The sequence below is a fragment of the Plectrocnemia conspersa genome, unplaced genomic scaffold (assembly GCF_051122295.1).
Source record: "Plectrocnemia conspersa isolate PC_06_02 unplaced genomic scaffold, ASM5112229v1 ptg000008l, whole genome shotgun sequence".
Taxonomy (NCBI): domain Eukaryota; kingdom Metazoa; phylum Arthropoda; class Insecta; order Trichoptera; family Polycentropodidae; genus Plectrocnemia; species Plectrocnemia conspersa.
In genome coordinates, this window is record NW_028277172.1 from 898,339 (window position 1) to 912,679 (window position 14,341).

The following is a 14,341-nucleotide window of genomic DNA, read 5'->3' on the forward strand; positions in this document are numbered from 1 at the left end:
GGGATTAATATCTTAATGTATATTAAGTAAAATAGCTAAAGCCCATGTATGAATTTCGGCAAGTAAAGGGTTAATGTGCATTACAAGTTACATTTGTCTATTCAAGTGTTTAGTGCACACATAATTTAGTAAACGTGCATACTTTTTGTAACATATACATACAAATATATAATATATACAGCGTGTGTCAGTTGTTTTACATATAATACGCGTTAATGCGAATGTGGTCGTTTGAAAATGAGGTAGATCTTAAAAATATAATTGTAAATAATAATGTTGAAACATCTCATCAGGGTTGTCTCGTCCTGTATCTGCATCTAATACACAGCAACATTCCTTCTAGACAATCATACAATTTTAAAACACAGCAACGTATCATATGTCCATACAGATCTCTAAGTGTAATTAACTACAGGTAAACGTAATTAATTACGGGTAAGTGTGTAACAATAAAAAACTCTTGTGTATGTATAATATAATAATAACCATATATGCTTTTTATATGTATATAATAAATATTTATAAAACACACTGAGAAACAACATATATAAATTCATTTAAAGCAAAGGTGGCGGAGCGGTTACCACACACATTAGCAACAGTGGAAAAATGCAAACAGAGATTGTGGTGCAATCGGTGTGCTCAAAAACAACCTTGTCTTGGCTTTTGTCTTGTAATATAATATAAATAAAAATAATATCAAAAAAAAACTTAATAGAAAGAAAAGAATAACTGAAAAAAGAATACATTAAAAAAATAAATACACCAATCTATGAACAGAGTTACGATTATAGACACCATAATATTGACAAAATTACCTCATGGTAAATGCCGTAGTCCTTTTTTGTTTTATTATGTTTTTTTTAGGTTTTTCTTTTATTTACGGTCGGGATTTTCGTTTTTCGCATGTCCGAAGTTACTTTGCAAAGCTGTTGGTGCACTGTATATTTTTTGGATATTTTGGACAAAGTATGATGTGAACCAAATTATAGTATGTGTTGTGAATGGATGGATGGACATAAAAATATAAAACTTATTAGTTAAGAGAATCTTAAAAATGATTTGTTTGAATATTTATGAGTAACGTTAGCAATGTTAATTAATTTTGTGCCCATCCTGAATCCACACATACATAAAAAAAAACATAATGAGATCGGTGAATATGTAATATAATACAAATTATATTTTAATATTTTTATTTGGCTTTAATTTCATCATAATATTAATAAAATACACCTCAAAATTGCTATTCACAAGAGAGGAAATAAAAATGATACTACATTAACAGTTTTACTTACATAAGGCATAAATATATATGTATATTTTAAAAATATCCTAAAACATCATCAAGATAATATAACATTGACTCAGTTCAATCCTCATCTATCTCATATTTATTAACATTAATTTTCTTTCACGTTCTTTAATCCAGTTTATTCCCATACAATAATAGTGTATTAGGAAGTGCGGAATAAGGACGTACCAGATAATAATAATATTAATAAATTGATAAATAGGGTTAAAACTAAGCCAACAATGTAATATATATATATATATATATATTATAGATATATAGATATTAAACATATTCAGCCTAAGCGGATATTTATATATATATATGTATGAATATAAAAATTTCATGATTTACGCACATCAAAAAAGCTCAAAAACAGCGTAAAAGCTTTTTAAGAACTTGATGAATACCTGACTTTTGTTGATTAACGATCTAACTTCTGGCACATGTTTAATGGGGGCGATTATATGTATGTTATATTTTTTTAAATGTGTATGTTATGCAGAATCTATGAAATTGCCTAATATGTAAAATAGTAAATAAAATGTATGATGAATCTATGAGTGAATAAATAAATAAATAAATGGCATAAATCAATTTCACAAATTAGGCAATTTCATAAATTCAGTGTAACGTTTACACTTGTATTTATTGAATTTGCACTTGTATTCGAAGCTATGCAAAGCAATTTGAACAAAAATAAAAAACGTGAACATTTTAATTAGTGGATATTTTAGTTTTTTTTTGTTTAATTATTTATTACTTTATTTTTAGGAATATTATTAAACAGCAATTAACGTTTATTTAAACGCACTTTTAAAACTATTATTTTTTAATTAACTTTTTTTTATTTGTATATTACACAAAGCGATTTATTTTTAATCAAATATTTAGAATTATAATTTATAATATTTTATGGTATATATTTCCTATATATTATAGTTTTCACATATACTTTCGAACGAATAACACACATAAATATATAATAATAATAGTAATCAATAACATTATTCATGTATATATATTAATGTTATTATTTCATCTTCTAAAAATATGTATATAATAGAAAAATTTATATTGGGGAATATTTTTTGGGAATGTCGGAATTTATAATATATAAAAAATATTACAGTCACATTTAGCACCAAACATAACATAACACTAAGCTCAACTTGGCATAAATGTTCATATCAAAAATTTGATTTGTAAATGTATATAATTATATATACGTATAACTACTACTATTACGCAAGCAAATTTAACGAATCACAATAATTAAGACAGATCTGTAAAACGAAAATCGAATCGAAAAACAAAACGAGACAAGAAACGAAAACAAGACATGAAGCGATGAGGAATCTAAGAATTTGCAAACTTTCACTATTTAAAATATTACACGTATGCGATATGTTTTAGATTTGATTATGTTATATATAGTTTTTATTTAATACAACTGATTTTTGAGTCTTTGGAGAGTTTTTGACGGAATGAATTGTTTCAAATTAGACTTATAATATATTAGAATTTTAATAGTATATAATATATGTATACTAAGAGGAATTTGGAAAAAAATGGTGCACAACTAATCAACTAAGAGATACAATGTCAACGCTTAGGATAAATAGGTATATGTATAGTGTATATACATACTATATGGTTTTTTTAATAAAAAGTGCACTTTATAACTTTTTTAATGCCTAATCTATATCGTACCGTAGATATTTAACTACCGTTGTACAAACAACGAAAGGATTATACATATAAAGTCATATATCATAGAATAGGGTGTTTTTCTATCACGTTACGTGCAGGATTATAAAATTATTTTATATAATATACAGAGTGGATCAAGAGATAGTCTCCGGTTTGTTTAACGTTTGTTTTAGGATATTACAAATAAAACACCGTTAATTAGTCTTCCTTAGAATAACATACATATTCTGTTCTATTATAATTTAATAATTCTTTTATAATATCTGAAGCATAATCTTTGAAAAATGAATGACTTTGGTCGTTCCTAAGATATGGGTTAATATAGCTTCATGTATACATTTTAATAATGTAGTGATGCATTTTTTAACATTTTTGAGTACCACTACAACTAAACGAAGATGTATGCAAAAAAAAACAGCATTCTACAAACTGGCAACCATGTCAGTGTTATTAATTGAAATTAAATCAGAATATAAATAATAAATCGCAAAAGACAGATATAAAAGGACCGCCATAAATGTGACAGATAAACTCTGGAGATAAGTTATAGATCAGCACATTTCATAGTCCATGATGTGGCGCATTCAGCCAAAATATTTTTTTCCATAAAAAAAATCTAAAATAATACTAAAGTGGCTCTCCTAAATATTCAAAATGTAAGATGATATTGGATTTTACTTGATAAAGTGTGTGTGTGTGTGGGGGGGGGAGGGGCTAAAACAATTTAAAATGAATTCATTTACCCCAAATAAGTCTGGACATTAAACCAATTAAAAAAAAACATTTTTAAATTATTTTGTTGCTGAACACTTTCATTAATTTCAATCTTAAAAGATAATAATCTGATATTAAAAAATCAAATTTTCTCATTATTAACCAAAGACAAAATTTTTAGTTAATTTGTGTAAAAATCTGTTCATTTTTTAATAAACCTTTTTCTTGTAAAATGCATTTTTCAAACGTTTATGCTATAGAAAAACAAGGTTTAATTCCAAGCCTTTCAGATATACCCTGAAAAATGACATTCAAAAATAAAATATATAAAAGTTTATAGTCTTTGTATTATATTAAGCATTTTTTATCAATGCTAGTAAAAGGCACAGGCTTTGCAGCGGACTAATGAGATTTTAAGACCATTTCTATTAAGATATCCATCGAGTAACAATGAATCACTAAAAATGGGCTAAAAAATCAGATCTACGTTATCACATAAGGAAGGAATTCAACGGTGTTTTAATCACACTCTCCCATTACAATAAAACAAATCGGAAAATCATCTTTTAAACCCACACGTATAAGCCTCTTATATATGTATATTTGTATATACAACATAAGCATGGCGGCATAGTTTATTATAAAGATCAGATGGCGTTTATTATTGTTATAAAGAAACCCGACGACGGTTTACCAGCGGTCATATCGCGGCGTTAGTGACGGAATAGTGTTTTAATATATGAGGTTATCGAGATTTTTAAGTGTATCGTTCAGTAGTGTCATCACAGCTAATTAGTGTCAGGAGCAGTGGGCGCGCGGGGCGCTAGCGCACTAGTCGCTATAGCGAGAGCGCTCGTCGTAGGCGACTGCACGCTGATGCGGCGGTGGTGTTCCGCCAAGAAATTGTTTAAGAGCAAACGCCGACCCATCACCATCTCCGCATTTTGCTGCAAAAATTAATACCAATTCAGCAAACTCGCTTCGCCGCCGCATGTTTTGCACGTCCGACCACATTCGTTCGCCTACGTGTCTCAATCGGTTCTTATATCTTTTCGTCACTGTTGTAAGACGAGGTTATAAAAGCATCGGTAGCATTCTCCCTATGTACAATTTTGAAGTGGAGTCCAAAAAGGTTTTAGTTTAGAGATCCAATCCGTTCGATTCAATATATATCTTTAATATGTTTACTCGGTTAAACTAAGTTTACATGAATGAATAAATACTATATTAAAAAGGCTATGGATTCTGTAGCAACAGCCGCAATCTCTTTTCGCATTGTCTATATAAATATAAAATTTAAAATCTGATATATTGCATCGTTCATAGATTGAAATATGTCTCCGAGTATATGAACAAATACAGAAGAAAACGATGAACGTCCAACCTATATTATTAGATTTACATTGAAGACTAAGAAGCATTTTTGTTTCCGGTTATACGAGAGTGAGCCAAATGAAAATTTTAAAAGTGGTAAACAGTTTGTAGGAGTATGTAATATGGAAGAACCGTAGTAGCTTAAAATAGCTGCTGCATTTGCTACATGCATCAGTGCCGTCATTTATTTTTTGAGTAATAAAAGGGTAAAATCCGTTGAAATTTAATGACGAGTGAAAGTTCACAATGTTGATGCATATCTGCCACACCAGAAAATATACGAGTGGACTTAACAAAATCCTGAAGTACGGACAGATAGAGAGATGAGAATCAACACTGCGCACTCAGCCGAAATATTTATTGATTTATTTATTAAATTACAATGGTCATAAATATAAAACATAATAAAATATTGATTATGAAATACTAAAATTAACTAATAGGAATCAAAACAGCTCCTCTTAGTTGATATTGAACAAATCAATGCACAATGACAGCGTATTAAGAAGCTGGGTAACTTCCACCATATGTGAATTGATAAGTGCAGATGTCCCAGCAGAAACCAGCATGAAAATGCACATTGAATACATTACGAAAAGATGTACCGGAACACAAAACTAAAAATTATCGAGAATAGTGAGATTGTTTAATACCCTACGGAGTAAAGTGATTAGCAGAATGAAACGCGTTCCTGTTTAATAAAAAAGATTTGCTACAAATATTATTGAAATTTAGAGAAAATTTTCATTAATTACGAGATCTTTATTGGAAATCTCTCCAGCCAGTTAATTTTAATCCAAGAAACCAACACTTTCCGGTGCTAAAAAGTAAGTAGTTGTTAGCTGTGACTGTCTCCTTAAATAATCCAGATTAGTCTGCAAAGACTTGGACGCTTTTGAATACGTTGAAATCATCAGCATGAAGCAAAAGGTTTAACGGCCGTGTCTATGTCGTTTATGAATGATAAAAAGGTTGGGCCCAGGTTGGAACACTGCAGGTAACAACCATAACTAATAATTTGACGGCGGTCCTTAAATGATTAAATGCAATACAAATCATGTCAAAGGCTTTATCAAAATCACTTAAGCTCTCGTATCACCATCACCGAGAAGGATAAAAATTGTGTGGGATGAAGTTGTGGACATGTTGGTCTACCAATATTTGCTGACAGTGATCGTAAGTACATCTGTTCAAATAATTGAGCCAGCGCTGATAACACTGCAATCGGTCTATTATACTTAATATTTGAAATATAACTTTAGTATATTTTCATAGATAAGGGAACGAATAAGTTTAGAGTAGATCAAATATGCGTTTGATTTGAAATCCCAGCTTCAATTTAACAAAGCCATATTTTAAATCTGAAAGCTCGATTTTATTGATAGACAATTCGGAAGATCAGAGTTAAAAAGACAAGAATTTAGATGAGATTTATTGAAAACTATATTTTTAATTTGACTCACACCCGTCTATTTTTTATTTCCTTAGACAATACAAGTGAAAGAGAAAGCTCTAGTTTATAGTATACATTTAAAACAAGGCATTAACTGTTTCATAGCTTATTTTGTATTGAACGGTTGATGAAAATGAAGAATTGCTGCCTTTGTTTTGTAAACCCTAAATCATTTATATTGAACGATCATTCTTTTAGTGTACAAAACTGACCGTTCGATCAGAAATTTTACAATAAAAAACCGAAAAGATATTAGAACAGACAATTATTGACACGTCCTCGTTTTAATAGCAACAAACGCACAATCCTTGATCTCTCAAACATTATAACCAAACGTCACTTTCATGTGAGATGTTTTAAATAATTTAAACAATAACTCAAAAAGCTGTGATTATCTAACCTATACATAACAATTTGACGATAGATACATACCTGTTGATATAATATAATAATTTATACGACTAAAACTAAATTTTGCATGAAATTTGTATGATGTTTGTGTGTATGTGTATGATTGAAAAAATATACATATAGTCAATGTTGTTTTAAAATAGTTTATTAACATGTTACTCGCTAATTGTGTATTGAAAGACACTGTAACGTCGTTATAATGTGCAGCGTCAAAACTCCTAATAACATAATGATAATAAACAATAACAATTTATTATTTACAAATATATTAAGTTGTTCGGAAATGATGGCTTATTTGAATGATAACAATATTTAGCCATTGTTTTACAGACAACTTAATTTATGTAGGTTTATTTTTGGATTCGTTTTAAAGTTGGATGATGAAAAATAAAAAAAAATGATATTAATTTTGTTAGGGCGTTTTATTATTTTATGCATTTGATTTTTTTTTATTAATTATTATTTATTGAACATGTATAATAATATTAATGTTTAAGTTTATCACTTTGCAATTAATGTGTTTTTTTTTTAATAATAATAACATAAAACTAAAAAAAAAAAACAATATAAAAACAGTAAAATATTATAACAACATACAAATAAAAGTAACTAAATTTAATACTCAATCAAAGACAACCAAATGCATCTTTCTCAAAATAATTAGTATTATTATTACACATTATATAAATACAAGCAAATTTAAGTACATTTAAAAAATAATTAAAATGAAACGTATCAATCAACGTACATTAATTGAACCAAAATAAAAAAATAATAATCATAAGATGTGTGTGGCAGTCAGTGATCAAAATACTTAATAGGGGATTAATACAAAAAAAAAGAAAAAAAAGAAAAGCTGTGTGAAATCTTCCTTTATATATCGACATGCTTTTTATGTTATTTTTATCACCCATGCATTTCGACTGATTGAATTTCAATACGTTTTTAATTCAAAGAAGAATACTACGGCATTACTACATTATGGAAGACTAACATTATCAATATTTATAATAGAACAAAAAAAAAAGAGAACATGTTACATTTTTTTATGATGGCGAAATCTTATATAACGATAATTTACGTACATCGAAGACGGTAAGGGTTTTATACCGATACAGACCCAATTGTTAAAATTGACTGATCGTGTGCATAACGTAGCGCAATAGTGTGCATATAAGACTAACCGATATACATTCATATGTATATAATATATACAGTAAAATTTGTTCCCATTAAGAATATAATAAATATTACATTTTATGTTAATTAAACGGTGCTATTATAAATATATAAAAAATAAAATAATTAGAAAGTAGCGTGTAAATAGTTTTATATAGAATAAAGGTGTATTGAATATTATTGTATATATTAATAATAAATTTATAAGTTAAAGAGACTAATGTTACGTACTATGTAATAAATTGAACTTACCCTGATCCGTTACATGAATTAAGAACATAACAACGGATACGATTTCATAGAAAAAACAATTTCCTTTGAATATCTTCTATTAAAATAACACAAAAGTATGTATATACATACATGCATTTTTTTAAGACATACTAATACGATCAATTTAAATAAAAACAACTATATATTATAAATGATTTCATCTTGTATGCTCGCCATTTTTTTAAGTCAACATCATATGAATAATTTAAACACTTCAGTCAACTTTTCACATGGTTTTCTTAAGTATTAGTTAAAAAATATTATAATGTAATAATATATATATATATAACAATGTTTCAAAAATACAGATTTTGAGTAAGGCAAATTGACGATAAATTCTTCAAGAGTAAACGTTCAAAATTTTTTTATATTCAAAATATAGATAGATAGATAGATAGGAAAATAGATTTCAAACAATCAATAGATCTTATAAAAAGTATAGAATAGAATAAATTTACGATTAATTGTATCACAAGTTCAAGTGTGCATTATATAATTATTAATATTTTTTTCTAATATAGTAATACATTAATTTTTAATATGATAAAATCTCTTTAAGTAGAACGTCTTTGGTCCAAAGTTTGAAGGGCGATAAAGAGATTCAAAAATCAATTATATATTTTATAGTTTTAACATTATTATACCGATCGCTGTTAAATCATATATTTTCATTAAAAAAATATACAGTTTCGGCTTCTTAGCAACAATATGTAAAGAACGGTTAAGTAACTAATTGTTTCAACTCTTGAGATTCACTCGTATTTTTTAATGTTTGGCATTTGTGACAAGCCATCAGTGAAAATTAATAAATATAACAACACTTACAAACATTAGTGAGTACAACAACCATTTTTTTCAATAACATATTTACAATTCGATAATAATTTTATAGCTATGAATTTAATCCAAAAATTTAAGATTATCAAATAAGTTTTCAATTGAAAATATATATATATATATAATACAGATGGAACATAGTACTTTTAAATTATTACTAATTGTGTGTAAAATGTAATGCACGTAAGTTTTTTTTTAAATCAATAAAAAAAAGCAACAAACGTTGCCTTTTTGATAAATTTTAACTCTTTCTTAAGCAATAATTGTATAACTAAAAGTTCAAATTTCATTAATAGTACAAATCAAAAAGTACATTGTGTCTCACCTTTTTGTAAACACGACTTTACCTTCAATAATAATGACTATTTTTTATTATAAAGTATTAATTTAACAATCACGTACATAAACCATTAAGTGTGCTGTACTCACCCACGTAAATATTTACAATTATACGTCAAAGAGGAACCGTAAACAGAACATATTCGCCGTTCATCTTTGCGTATTAAAAATAAATATTACAAAAGACAAAGCTTGCTAGCGCAAGCTCTACAACACTGGGTGGTGATTATATGGGCGTTTCTACGGAACCGGGGTGGCGTCCGCGCTTCGGAGGCGCGAGGAACCTCGACGACTTGGATGGCGGCGTATCGTCGGCGTCAATGTACGCGATGTCGGCGGGAAAGCGGCCGGGGCGCAGCTTCATGCCGGGCATACTGTGCGAACTGTGCACGCTGAGCCTTTCCTCCAGATCCTCCAGTGTTGATTTGAATGCGCGCACCACGCGCAACTGTAACGTAAACACACACCAACACACGAGGATTGTAGGAGCCGTCTCTGTGTCTACGGCTCCGATTTGACTTGTTCTTTTCTAGCCCCACTGCCACCGTTCCATTTTATTACTGACTTAACTTTCATCAATGACCGATATATTTGTATTCTATATGATAGACAATCTTGATACTTCATTATGAAAAAAACGTTATGATTCATATATATTGCTCCATTTCAACGACGTTAGTAGAGAGTGGCATAAAGTCTTAACATTGTATGGTAAAATAAATAAAAAAAGTAACATCGTAAAGGTCTTTCGATAGAAACCGTACGGTTACATTAGATCGTTCGTTTGATTTATGTTGCCAATCGGCGGGTAGACAGACGCAGACGCTGACTGTAACGGAATAAGGAAAATATATAAGTAGATATCTCTGGCAACCCTGATCGGTAATTTTTTCGATTCTACTGATGAGCGAGATATTTTAAAAAGTAAAAAGCAATTATTAGTAACGAATATCTTAACAAAAAATACCATCACCAAAATGATAAACATGACTTTTGCCGCTCTCTATTCATAAGTCGAATCGCTAATATTCAGATTCGATAAATCTATTAAATGAATTTAACGTCGAGTGGACTTTTCTGGTCGATCGCATCGATCAAACCAAGAAAGTCATATTCGACAATAGTAAATCATACAATCGGATACGGAAACGGAAAAAGATTTACAAGTTTGCACGAGTACAAATGTTGACTGAATTCATCGCGGAAGAGAAGAGAAACATAGCATGACATAAAGAAGAAGCGTTAGCAAAACACGCTATCGAAGAGTGCATCGTATACATTTTATAAGTTTACAAAACTAAATAAACAAAATAGAAAATATGTGCCCGAAGTATTGCATAGTAACAAAATTGATCATAAATCACGAAGTAGAGAGAACCATCGTGACGAATGAGAAGAAGGCGAAATGTTGAAGAATTGGGAAAGAGACAAACTCGTTTGCATTTCGCAGATAATAGATACAAGATAGGTAGAAACTAATGTGTCATCGATAATATACATATAAAAAACTTATAAGTATATTGCAATCTTTTCATCGAGCGAACAAAAAACGTTATTGCTTAAAAATATTCATTAATGAAATGTACTATTGTATTATATATATAATAAATGGATCAAAAATCGTATATCATAAATGTTAAAATACGATAGTGAACGGAAACCTTTACTTTTTTAACGAAATGATTCGGATAAACAGAATTATATATTCATAAAAAATATCACTGAGGCAAAGACAATAATAACGTAAAATATAAAACATTATTTTTTTACAATATGAACCACGCATACTTTAAAAATATTATCGATCATATTTTATCTAAGATATCCAGATGTACTAATAATTCTAAATACAATAAAAATATTAACTATACTCAGACAGGCGTAAGTTTGTAAATCAGAGATTTTTTAGTAGTTTTTAAATATATTGCAGTCTCTAAAGTATCTCACTGATACTACTAACTTAATAGTATCTAAATATTACATAGTATAAAATGTTATTTACAGCCTATTAAAATGTATCCGATTCAGAAATACAGAGATGATCTAATCAGATTTGGCAATTTTGTCTAAGTATATAAAAGCCGATGTATCAGATTTCGGCAATTAAAGGGTTAATATGTAGTATAAAATTTATCATGTTGTGACCAATAGTGTCTTTTAAAAAAATATGCCGTTATATATATGTTGTTCTTTAGCACATCTGGATCCAATAGAAAAAACAAATTGCCATTTTCATGATCGATCATAAGTGTTTATTTTTTAAAATAACTACTTTATGTCATTTAAAAAATATATACTAATGATTTCTCAATATTAAAAATTAAATCATTTACTATTTCATAACATTATTTTTTTTATGATATGAACGGTTACTGCACATAATTTAAAAATATCGTAGATCATAATTTATCTAAGATATCAAGATGTACTAATAATTCTAAATACAAAAAAAATTAACAATACTCAGACAGGCGTAAGTTTGTAAATCAGAGATTTTTAAAATATATTGCCGTCTCTAAAGTATCTCGCTGATACTACTAACTTAATCCTTTGGCTGCTGAGCTTATTGGGAATAGTATAAAATTTTATTTACAGCTTATTAAAATGTATTCGATTTAGAAATTCAGAGATGATCTAATTATGTTTAAGCATATAAAAGCCGATGTATCAGATTTCGGCAAGTAAAGAGTTAATAGTGTAAAATTTATTATGTTGTGACCAAAAGTGACTTATAAAAAAATATACCGTTATATATAATATGTTGTTCTTTAACACATCTGAATCCAATAGAAAAAATAAATTGCCGTTTTCATGATCGATCATATGTGTTTATATTTTAAAATAACTACTTTATGTCTTTAAAAAAATATATAATGATTTCTTGTTATTCAAAAACAATCAAAATTTAATCATTTACTATTTCATAAATTTTTTTATGATATGAACAGTTACGGTACATATTTTAAAAATAGCGTAGGTCATAATTTATCTAAGATGTCCAGATGTACTAATAATAACATAAAAAAAAAAAATTATTAAGTAACAATACTCAAGACTAAAAAATCAGAAATTTTTTGGTAGTTTCCAAATATTTAAAAAAAATGTATATCGAACAAAACAGAATTTTTGGGGTCTTTATGATCATACACAACGACATTGTGTATAATAAAAAAAATATTCTATTATGGGGAATCAAACTTAGGACACACAAAATAGACCAACAAACTTTTTTAACTATTTGATTGCCAAAATCCGATATATTAGTTTTGCAACTGTGGCGAAAATTATCAGATTTGACATCATCATTGAATAAAGAAACACATACACCTTTAATAAACTGTAGGTTATTTGCTTTAGGGGCAAATAATATTTTTCCGAATATGTAAATCGATTTTTAGATGGTAATCCCAAAAAGCTTAGCAATCAACGGGCTTAAAAACTCGACGGCTAAGTTTAAACTATTCAGAGAGCAAGTTTTAATTTGTCTAAGACTACAGTTATATTGAATGAGCACATTTTTCGTGAATGCTATATTAATTCGATTGCGCGTCAATTTATTTGAGTTTAGATATTTGCCTGTTAATAAGTGTTAAATAAAGAAATATTCCGTTACAGATAAAATGTTCTTAATAGCATATCTGGATCAATTAGAAAAAAATACAACATGACACATATTTTATTTACATAAATAAAATAAATTGCCGTTCTTATCATTGATCATAATAGAAAAAAAATTACTTTTTCTTGATTTAAAAAATATAAAATAATTTGTTGATATCTAAAAACGATCAAAATTCAATCATTTGCTAGTGAAACGCATGCAAACACACCTTATCAAAAGAATGAATACAACAAAGATCTAAAAAAAATCACTACCAAGTCAAAAAAAATAATATAACACAAGTACATTGAAAAACGTTTTACATAACTATGGTGTATTTTTAAAGTTCAACTAGATTAAAAACTACGTACAACTTTCTAAATGAAGCTAATTCGTGTATACTCGATCAAGACTATCGTTTCGTATAGATCTAAAATAGCAAGCGTTTTTCTAAAATATAAATCAAACGATATACAAACTGTCGTCTTGAAATGTATGTATATTTAAATTTTAAACCAATATATAAATTCAATATGTCATGTGATGTCATCATGAATGGTATTTAAACGAATCATTCCTTTTCAAAAAATTTCAAAAAATAAAAACCCAGCCAACATTTAACATTTTAAAAATAATACCATAATCTATCGTATTGAACATGTTCTTAAAAATAATTAGGTATTATTCTATAATTTTAATCGTGTCCCCATATTAATTGTTAATAATTTTTCTTTAATATGAGGACATTTACATATGAATGGTAATTATATCACATTGTTTAATTAAAATGATTTTGATCACATATGTATATATATAAAAATAAGAGGGGATTAAAGGTGTGTTCAGGCTACACGAGCTCAAATCAAGGACACATAACAGCTAATGAAGAAGTGCCGATCGAAGGTATCATAGAACACAAGCGTATCTAGCATGAGAACTAGATGGTAAAAAAAGACGAGGGAGGGGGCATTGCCATTAGGGAGGTACTATTAACAATGCGAGGCATACAAAAGTACAGGTGTGTATATATATATATATTTATATATATATGGGACAAAGGTTGTTAAATTTGAAATTATTACAAGATCTCAGACCGAATTTATTTTCTTGTTGCATGAAAAAAGGTGCTCGATTTTGATTGGTAAATAAAAAT

At 28.2% G+C, this 14,341-nt stretch overlaps 1 protein-coding gene across 13 annotated transcripts in view; it reads right to left on the bottom strand.

Annotated features, from left to right (window-relative positions):
• Positions 1–14,341, bottom strand: part of PMCA (plasma membrane calcium-transporting ATPase 3) — a 198,763-nt gene that overhangs the window by 8,961 nt on the left and 175,461 nt on the right. The window contains exon 23 of one of the 13 annotated variants that reach the window (XM_088191134.1): positions 7,363–10,035. The exons of the other annotated variants lie outside the window; for them this stretch is intronic. Within the exon in view, the coding sequence (XP_088047260.1) occupies positions 9,814–10,035 (222 nt within the window). The 3' untranslated portion in view covers positions 7,363–9,813. Of the gene's footprint in view, positions 1–7,362; positions 10,036–14,341 lie in introns of those variants that run through there. 13 annotated transcript variants of the gene reach the window in all.